The sequence below is a fragment of the Crinia signifera genome, chromosome 3, assembly GCF_055691185.1.
Source record: "Crinia signifera chromosome 3, ASM5569118v1, whole genome shotgun sequence".
Classification (NCBI taxonomy): domain Eukaryota; kingdom Metazoa; phylum Chordata; class Amphibia; order Anura; family Myobatrachidae; genus Crinia; species Crinia signifera.
Window position 1 is genome coordinate 192,883,086 of NC_139219.1, and position 10,411 is coordinate 192,893,496.

Genomic DNA, 10,411 nt, shown 5'->3' on the forward strand with positions numbered 1-10,411 from the left:
GGTGCGGCAGGTCCTGATTCCCAGGTTACAAATGTTGGGAGGTGAGTGGTACATTATCTCTCTCCACTTTATCATTCATCAAGACGTAGTACATCTCCCCCATGTATCTTTTTTTAGATTAAGTAATTTTGATTAAGATTTTTAGATGAACATGTAGCATTGGGACATGAGGTTTACAATAACATGCACACCGAGGATAGCAATAGAGAATCAGCTGGTATTAACACATCTGCAGATATATAAGTGGGATGAACAACAAGCAGGACTGGCAATATCTCACCTCACTCCACAGTAAGGATATAGTTATAGCAATTGCCCGAAGGAGCATAGGGACACGGAGCATAGGTACTAATTTGCATTTGTACTGTATATGACAATTTTCTTGTTTTGTTCTTTTGCTCATCTATGTATTGTCAGGCACTGTGGAACCCTTGAGGTGCTATATAATTAAACAATAATAATAATGGGGCAGATGTATGAATCTGCCCATAACGTTTATTAAATAACGGGTCCCGCTTCTCCAGCATAAAATGGAAAAGCGGGCACGCGTTATGGGCAGATGCATGATCCCCCCCCCCCAAGCCGATAAGGAAAGCCGTTATGTTCAGCATTTACGGCTCTCCTGGCATGCTCCCGCTCTCCCCAGCCGGCTCTAATGGGCATGCACGAGATCTCCAGCGCAGCCCCGGCCAGCGCTGTCCCCACAGACATCACTAAGCCCCACCCCCATGATGCTAAACCGGGTACTTATGTAATATCTGGGCTCCCGTTTTTCTTATGAGACCGCGTCCCCTAACCACGCTTCGGGCACGGTGGCTCGCTGCGCTCGCCACACTATATAAAATCAACTCCATGCGTAGTTGGATAGTAGGGGTATGAAAAAATGGGGTGCATTTAACATGGGAGCCCAGATAATACATAAGTACCCTAAACCAGTACATTTACGGATCTCCGTGGAGGGGGGCGGGGCTAAAATGACACAAGTGTGTCATTTTAGCTCCGCCCCCTCCTCTGAGACCCGAGGATTGCGGCATTTTAATGCCGCGATCCGGGGGACAGCAGGGGTGCCCCCTGAATCCGGGAGGGTTGCCCACCCTTCCGGGGGCCGGGAGGGTGGACCCGATTTTCGGGAGACTCCCGGAAATTCCGGGAGGGTCGGCAACCCTGGTTAAGTGCATTTCAGCACTAAACGCTGGTTCATAAATCTGCCCCACAGTCACAGACTGTGTTTTCAAAATGGTCAGGCATTTTATCACTTTCGAAACTTAGTGCATCTGGCCCATGACCGGTAAAGTCATTCAAACCTTATGCATATTTCTTGCTTAGCCTGCTCAGTCCCATATTTATTAAGCAACAAGTTTCCTCAGAGTTGTTTACTTATACTTCCACCATCTTCAGCCTAACACCCCCTCCCCCACAAAACGTGCATTTATTTATAACGGATTGCACACCTGACACGTGTAAAGAACACTGAAAAAGGATTTGCCTTTTCTGTATATATTTGACACACACACGTATATCACTCCAACTCATTGATAGCTAACACGGTAAAAATATACTGCTTCGTAGATTACCAACATCATAGATAAAGTTTGGAATTGTATTCAGAGCTGAACCACACATTGCACATCCCCCCCCAACTACATATACAAAAATAGCAGTCGCGTCGACTCGAGCTTGTGTGCTGACCATCACTCCCCGTCATTTTGAACGATCATTATGCACAAAAAAGAGCTCTCCTCGCTTCCGATTCAGCTGCAAAATGGCGGCCGAGTCACTAACATAGACATAGAACGCGCTCACTACACAATTCAAATATAAACAGCCAACCGCGCCGAGGGGCGGAGCTAGCGCCACGCTTTAACGGCTTAGAGAATCTCAACCGCCACGGCAAGACCAGGACGTCATGCGGATGACGCCCACTTCGTCACATTTGAACTATCGAAGCCTCGCCTAATCACAGCACCCTATTGGTCGGTTGTTAGAGGCAGGCGGGAGACCTGCGAGAGGTGTGGCTGTAGTAAATCACCGCTGCCATGGTTGCGTAAGCCACGCCCAATTACGACATGGCTTTGGGCGGTTTACACAGTGAATGGGCCTGGCCCATAACATTTGTAAACTAGATTCGTCCAATCAGAGCAGCGCGTCGCTGACCGAGCCAGGATTGGAGGTGGAGTGGGGGAGACGCTGTAGTTGTGCGGAAAGCGGCAGTGAGGCTTCAGTTACTGCGCTTCCTCTACAGCAGCACGATAGTCATCAGCCTCTCCATCCAGCTGCCAGGCCGAGCGTTTATCCACGAACCACAATGCCTAAAAGAAAGGTGAGATTGTTTTTCCCGGTCACATAAAACGCACGCTTATGCCCGCACTCCCTTACTGGTGGCCCCATGACGATGTCCTCTCCCCGCTTTGTTTGCGTGCAGGGGGCCCCCGGCTACCGCGCGGTTTTTGTCCCTACTCCGTTCTTTTTCTCCCACCCTTCTCCATATTGTCTTAATTTACCCCTTAAATCCATGTGAAGCCGCTGTTTATACGTGTCGTGTATGCAGGGGGTGGGGTCCTCCAACCATTTTTTTTTTTTTTATCTATTATTGGCCATACTCAATGACGGCTCCTGGAAAGCGGGGAGAACTGTGACGTCCATGTTTCTGGAGCCCGCATGACTCGTGTCACACTAGCAATTCGGGTACAGGTGGGCTACACTACCATGCGCCTCCACATCGATGGCTGGGCGATGCATATTCCATGGCTTCTCTGTTCACCCCACAATCCAGGAAAGTTTGTGTGGAATAATCTGCATAGTGTGACCAACTTGTGACATCTATTTTATGTGCTGAGCCCAGCGTCACCATTTGTGTGTCAGTTACACCATCTTGGGCAAGTCCTCTCCATATGTAACATCGCCACACTGCCTCATACTAATACTATATTAGAAGACTTTGTGAGATTGTTTAAAAACAAAGGCTTGCCAGCAACAGAAAACGTTAGATCTAGTATTTGGCAATGTGTTAGGTGCCATGTATTGCAATTAAAATGCTCATTTTAAAGTTAAAGAAACCTTTAAAAACAAATCTTAATGTGCTTGATTGTTGTCTATTATAAAACTGGAAAAAAAAAGTTAGGTATATGCATATCTGATCTGTTGGTGTGTGTTCTTTTTTAAGCTATGTATTTCTGTCTTGAAAACAAACATTTGGCGCAAACTGCTGGCACATGTGCTTGAGAAGGGATGAGACTCACTCTTTTGTTAACCAGCCTCTTTGAACCTCCAGCATGAACATCTGTCATCCTTTTTAGGTTTGAGCCCTGAAATCCCCTAATGAGAATTGCTGCAATCCTTTAGTCTTATTCCTTTTTATTAACTATGTATTTTCATCCCCCCCCCCCCCCTGTTCCAAATTTGAGCATTTAGCATATTTTCTTAATCCTATTATACTTATACTGTATACAAATATGGACTAATGAAAGCCTTCTGGTATGAAATCTGTGGCTGACTGCAATGACGTCTAAATAGATGGAGGGGGGTTTGATCACATTGTTGAGCAGATATTGTATACTTTTTGCAATATTGTAGTTTTCTGTTATTGTCACTATATATTTATAACTAAGCATTGGATTTTCATAACCTTCAATTTTTGCAGATTTTGAGGCCAGATCTAAAATATCAATATTAAATGTAAAGCCTGGCTTTTGTTCTTCCTTTTACTATTGCATGAGAAATTGTGGTTTTTATTTGTAAATATAGCTCTTGGTGGTGATATAGCAAAGTTTAGAGTATATTTGTGAGAGATCTAGTCCCAGCCAATCAGCTTCTTACTGACACTTTACAGGCGGTATTTGAAAAATGACAGGTGCTGATTGTTACTTTTTTCCCTCTCAAAGCTTTGGTACATTATGTTGGTTTCGGCCACATGAACTTTGTTTAAACTCATCACATTTTTAAACCCAAAGTGAAACAATCTAAAGTGTCATTCAGTAGAAAATTTAAAGTAGTTCAGGTATGTTCTTTTATTCCTCTTTAAACAATGGAGACTGAGCTCTAGACTTTTCTATCTGTGTGTTATTGTTAGTTGTACCATATTCTTTTCATTGTTTATAGGACTGCAACATTTCAGCAAAAACAAAAAAAACCAACCAGCTGCTGGGGCATGGGATTCTTCAGTCAATTATTTTTGCCGTCTGAGTAAAATTCTATACCTAAACAATGCTTTGAGACCATGTGTGATCTGTTCGTTCTTTGTATAAGGACGGTGCATGACTAACAGAGTAGCAATGGTATAAATAATGTAAACTTTTTTTATATATATATATATCTATATATATCCTTCTTTAAATTGAATACTTTTATCAATGTATTGGTATTCATTATATTGTTTGCAGTGTAAACTATTCTCTTTGCCCCACAAAACCTTAATTGCTTAAATAACAGTTGCTTTAATGTCTTTCTGAAATAAGAGGATACTTACAATAGGATGAAAGTTTTGAAATGGCCTACTTATAATGTAAAAAGCACACTGTTGCTGCTGCTAGCTGACTGGTTGCCAAGGATTCTGTTTTAATAACTGAAATTCAGTTTGATTTTATTATTACAGATGTTGCTATTTGTGTGAGGGTTGTTGGAAACCTGGTAGCAACAGTGGAATTGTTAACTAGTTGACTTTTATGTATATAGACTTATTGTTGTAAATTAAGTCTGCAGAATTAAATATATATTTAAAAGCTTTGGTCATAGAGCATTTCGATAACTAGTCAACAGCCAAGCATGCTGTTGCCAGAGTTAATTTGTGGCAGAAAATTGTCGAAACTTGGAGTGAGATACTGTGTAGAGAAGACGTTGGCCATGGACGCCAATCAGCGACTCATTTTACAGGCTGTGCTTGAAAAATGATCGCTCATGGTTGCTCTGAGCATATCCTTTACTTATCCAAATTTGATACATTTCTTTATGTTTTTGTTTATTTTTCACTTGTCATGATGCAGGGTTATACCATATAATCACTCGGTTATCATAGTAATCTGTGTTAGTACTGTAGTATGGATGAATGTACTTTTATCATTCTAGTTATTTGTGCCACTATGGAAGGCATGCAATGCTGTTAGAGTGCAACAAAACTTTTTCCCCCTCAATGTTTTATGTCAATAAAATGGGGTGAAGAATGCTTTCCATTCTTTACCCCATCACCTCTCTAGTTTGACTTTATAAGTTACTAATTATTTTGTGTATCTTCTAATGCAGTCTCCAGAGGGTGCTGAAGCCAAGGATGCTGGCAAAGTAACTAAACAGGAGGTAAGTGTAATGTCAGTACCCTGCCTGCTTCTATATTACTAGACCAGGGCTGACTTTAATCTCTACCAGTGGTATGGCTTAATATACCCCAGGCTAGACTCTTGCCTGTGGGGAGGGTTGGTATCCACAATGCAATCCTGTGCTTCTTCTGTCTCCTTTACAATTTTCCCTATGCCTTTTATGCTTAAATGGTTCTTGTATCCATATCTCTTGTGCCCCATGTACTGTTCATACCTCTTCCCACGTGACTTTCCCCCAAATTATGTAAGCCTGTACCACCTCACAATATACATATACCAGCATGGGCGGACATCTAAAAAAATAAAAGTGCAGTAGTTTACAAGGCACAGATTTGCCTTGAAAGCAATTTGCCCCTTTTAAAGAAACCCTCCAATTCAACTGGCATTCTGCACAGCCACTGCCTTGGGCGCTATTACATCCTGCCTGTGTGCTTAAAACCGCCTGTACACATCACAATATATAATTGTCAAATGTGTTAGGAAGTAAAGGGAATATAAAAACCTGAACTGCAGCAGTATATGTTTAGAGGAGGTGGTTATGTGCATTGAAGCCATGTTTGGCAATTACATGCTATAGCAAAATAATATTTTGAACTAAACGAAAAAGAACTGTAATAGCTCCTTTGACATCTGCCCTATTTTTCAGATCTAAAATAGTCCTGTTCAGGAATATGTAATATATGGTAGGGCTAACATTGCAAGGGAAAACCTTGCCCATCTGATCAGTGCCGTTTGTGGCACATTGCGTCAACTGAATGATACCGCACCCCCAATCATAGATAAAACAATTAATAAATTGTGCTTCATGGGCAATTTAAAGAATATTGCTGTCGGTAGAAATTACTTTGATAGGGAAAGTGGTTTGGCATTTGCTAGTCCCAAATATTTTGGCATTTTTTAGATTGTTGTGTAATATTTTCAATTCATTGCGGAGTTGGTGGCCTGCCTTCATAGGAGTTAAGAATGTTTAACATTTGAAATATATAAAAGAAAGTATACACTTTGAAAGTAACAAATTTGCATTTAGAAAGAACATTCATTTATTGACCTAATAAGAAATGACTCCCCAGTTAAGCAAAGTTAGCGGCAGTAGTGTTGGAATGGAGGAATGCGGGCGCTGTACTTTTAATGGAATCTTCCCAACCCTACTATGGGGGAATTCAAGTGAACACTATGTAATGCGGGCGCACATGTACTAGCCATATACATTCTGGCTGGCACTGCAGGTTTTGCACCTCTGGTGAGTAGGAAGAAGAATTTGCAATGCTGCGTTGCTCCTTATCCATCCAATTAGTCTAATTGTTTTAGCAATAGTTTTTATCCATATTGCATATCATAAAGTTTCAGGAAACTCTTTTTCATCTCCCTTTAATTTTTTTAGCCAACCAGAAGATCGGCAAGATTGTCAACAGTAAGTATTTATCTGAAATCTGTTTTGCACTCATTACATTTGAAAGCAAAAGAGGTGCTGTGTGTGTGTGTGTGTGTGTGTGTGTGTGTATATATATATATATATATATATATATATTCTTCTATCCATAACCCTGATTTTGTAACTGAACATAATAGAAGGTGTATTCAGGAGATGGTGTTCTTGCTGTATGCACATGGAACATCCTACCTGTTTTCTTAGTACATGTGTAAGAGCAAGCCCTGATGGCAATACTGTGTACATTCTCCTAAAGCCATTAATGTCTCAGGCTGTAAGCATGTATTACTTATTTACCAAGTTATACAATTCACTTTATGTAGTGTCAGTTACTTTTTTGAGATAACACTATTTGTGGAATGTATATATAATTTAGTACAGGAATGAGGAACCTTTGGCCCTCCAGCTGTTGAACTACACATCCCAGCATGCCTTGCTACAGTCTTACTAGTTGGCCATGCTAAAACTGTTGCAGGGCATACTGGGATGTGTAGTTCAACAACAGCTGGCGGGCCGAAGGTTCTACATTCCTGATTTGGTATCTTTGGACAGGAGAGAGCAATCCAGGCACTAGCATTGTAAAACTATAATAGTGGTTATTGTACAAATGTAAACATACTGTATTATGTAAGATAACATGTTATAGCACTCCATTACTGTGTTTCTTTTCTAACTTCACTTGTTGTATGTTTTACTAATATTTAGTTCTACTTATTTCTAGAAACCTGCCCCTTCTAAACCTGAAGCAAAACCAAAAAAAGCAGCAGCCAAGGTACTTTCCTTTCTATTCTCTCTCAAATTTTATATATACAGACAAATGCTGAAAGCTGAGTCACCTGATTAGATTTTAGCTGTGATTCTTCACATGTTGCAGTTATCGCGAAAACCCCCCAAAATAGTGGTTCCCCGGGGCCCCTCATGTACAAAAAACAGGGTCCTAACTGTCCTTTTCTGGGTCCAAATGAAATAAAGCCTATTCTCAACTCTCTTGTACATAATGGTACCAATTCTCGTTACACCACATGAGTGCCACTTGTGCACACTGCACCAGCTAGAGGCACTTTGACCTACTGTGCCAGGATTACGCACACCATAATGCCCCAGTACTGTTGCTTATACATGAGAGCGATAAAACACTGGCACTTAGAGGGCTGGCAAAACGGTTGGCAGGTCAGGTAGGTATTTAAATCTAATAATAAAAAAAAAAGCGACAGGTGGTTGGAGTGTTCAAAGAAGCAGGCCAGTCACTCACTGCACACTCACACTAGCAGTCGGCAGCTTCCCTGGCTGCCTGCTGCAGTGCACTGAGGGAGAGGTGAGGAAGGAAATGGGACTGCAGGGCTGGGTACTTCATTAATTGAATCTCCAGCTGCTTCTCCACAGGAGCCCGGCCACTTACAATATCAGACAAATCACAGCCATCAGCTTCCCCAGCAGCCTGCTGCAGTGCATGCTCAAAGCCCGGGGTAGAGGAAGGAGATGGGACCGCAGCGTGTGGCAATGAATAGGGGGGGGGGGGGGGGGGCGTGGTGGTTCTAGCCACTGACCGTCACAGGGCTGCTTTCCTCCCCATCTGCCGCACACGTGTAAATGCAGCCCCATATCTTTGTATGGCTTTATTTAATTGGGGCTGTGATATGCAACAAGCGATTTCAGAGTATTCACTGTTCTAGACTCTATAAATTTCTGTCCTATATAATCACCCTATTTTATTTAATGAGTAGTATAAACTGTACAAAAATTGTATATATAATTTAACATTTTAGAGTGATCAAGAAAATATCTTGAATAGTATTAATTAAATCGTGTGGGGGGTTTTTTTCTTTAAGAAGGAGCCAGGAACAAAGGCAAACAAAGGTGCTAAAGGGAAGAAGGAAGAAAAACAAGAAGCTGGAAAGGAAGGTACTGCTCCATCTGAAAATGGTGAAAATAGAATTGATGAGGTACATTTCAAAGATGAGTCAGTGGTGGTGTGTTTTACAGTCATACAGCCATTGATTGCATGTTCATAATGCTTCTTTTTATTGCCCATGATATTACAGATTCGCATCTCTCGCTCCACTGTTAATGTTTCCACATCCAGAGGTGCCCTGCCCAGCACACTGTCAATAAAAGGGCAGATTGAAACAGTGAAAGTTAAGGGTATGGTAGATCATGTTTTTGTGTGCAGTGCATAGAAAGCTAGTAGTGTGGTGCTATTTCTGTGTGGAAACTAAGATTCCAGGTAAGGTTTCTTGAGTTTGTAAAATTAAACCATAGCGAGTTTTAAATAAATAAAATTTGTCTTTTTAAAATGGGCTTTTTTATATAAATGTTCTACAGAAGCATTTATTTTTACAGTAGAAACACTTGAGTAGGTGCTAGGGTGTGAGGTCTAGCAACACTTTGGAAATAACCATGATTCTCTCTCTTATTGTGCAGGAACAGAAAATTGAAGCAGTGGGTGACAAAGAATAAACTGGTCATGGAAACTTTCGTTGATTTTATGTACCTCCTTGAAGAACTTTAAGAAAAAAAAATATTTTTCTCAAGTATTTTGTAAAGGCTAATTTTTTTAAGACTACGGTAGTTTAACTTTTACATATATATAATGTACATGAACATTTTCTTGTTCATATTCATGCTTTGCTGATTTGATTTTTCTCATTGTCTGCAAGTTTAAAAAAAAAAAAATATATAAAAAAAAATTAGTGATAGTGGTGTGCTTGAGGCTATTTTTTACATATCTTTTATTGCTTTTAAGTCTTGTGCATACAGCAATGTTTTTGCATCTATGAATCTTTCCATGCCATTTTTCTACAGCAATAATTAGTGGTGCTTTTGTACTTAAAGTTTGTGTTTTGAAAATGACTAAATTGTTGTGACCATCTGCTGTTTTTGTTTTTTCATTTTTGTTCATTTTTTGTTTTTATTTTATTGTTTTAAAGTTTGAAAAATAAATGGTGTTCCTTTTAATTGTTTTAATCTACTTTGTTCTGTATTTAGCTGCTACATTTGCTATAAAATATACAGCTATTCTTAGGAAATACTACTGGGACAACTTTTATGTTCTATTAATGCAGTCTTTGTTTTCCCAGTTTGGTTTAAAATGGTATACTAAAAGTGCTGCAGTCTCATAGCTGCTTTTACACACACACACACATCCAGATTTGTCTATGCCCAATTTTGCATCACAGAAAAGATGCTGTATGTGTTTATTCACAAAGTAACTTTCATTTGTAAGGCTGGCCATTTGTCGGGATATTAATGACATCGTCCATGTCGTTAAACATATATCACAAAGTGTGTACCCAGTTCAAGATCCTTAAAATGGCATTAAAAGGAGAGGTGATAATCATGGGAGACTTTAATCTACCTGATGTAAACTGGGAGCTGCCTGTCGCAAGTTCCACCAGAAGTAGGGACATGCTGAATTCCTTGCAAGGAGCATCCCTCAAGCAATTGGTGAGGGAGCCCACTCGTATGGAAGCAATATTAGACTTAATACTTACAAATGGTGACAGAATATCTGATGTAAATGTGGGTGAAAACATGGGATCCAGTGACCATCAAGCAGTATGGTTCAAAATAAAGACAGAGACTGACTCATCGCACACAAAAACAAAGGTGTTCAATTTTTAGGAAGACTGATTTTGTAGAGATGGGGAAACTCTGTAAGGGATTCTTTGGCAGAGTG

At 40.4% G+C, this 10,411-nt stretch overlaps 1 protein-coding gene across 5 annotated transcripts; it reads left to right on the top strand.

Moving 5' to 3' along the window:
* The first annotated feature begins 1,887 nt into the window (after positions 1–1,887).
* Positions 1,888–9,690, top strand: HMGN3 (high mobility group nucleosomal binding domain 3). Of its 5 annotated transcripts, none has more exons than XM_083177160.1 (7): positions 1,893–2,320; positions 5,236–5,286; positions 6,688–6,717; positions 7,457–7,507; positions 8,568–8,678; positions 8,778–8,877; positions 9,157–9,690. In XM_083177160.1, the coding sequence occupies exons 1-7, from the start codon at positions 2,093–2,095 to the stop codon at positions 9,168–9,170; spliced, it is 585 nt and encodes a 194-aa protein (XP_083033286.1). In that variant the 5' UTR covers positions 1,893–2,092; the 3' UTR covers positions 9,171–9,690. The 5 variants fall into 5 exon arrangements, with proteins under 5 accessions (XP_083033284.1, XP_083033286.1, XP_083033285.1 ...); XM_083177159.1 differs by having other exon boundaries at positions 1,895–2,320; positions 8,565–8,678; XM_083177158.1 differs by lacking the exon at positions 9,157–9,690 and having other exon boundaries at positions 1,888–2,320; positions 8,565–8,678; positions 8,778–9,150.
* Positions 9,691–10,411: the final 721 nt, after the last annotated feature.

Coding starts and splice junctions, on each gene's coding strand:
- HMGN3 (XM_083177158.1), top strand. CDS start 2,093: ATGGGCCTGGCCCATAACATTTGTAAACTAGATTCGTCCAATCAGAGC. Junction 2,321..5,235: donor CCACAATGCCTAAAAGAAAG/GTGAGATTGTTT, acceptor CTTCTAATGCAG/TCTCCAGAGGGTGCTGAAGC. Junction 5,287..6,687: donor GCAAAGTAACTAAACAGGAG/GTAAGTGTAATG, acceptor TAATTTTTTTAG/CCAACCAGAAGATCGGCAAG.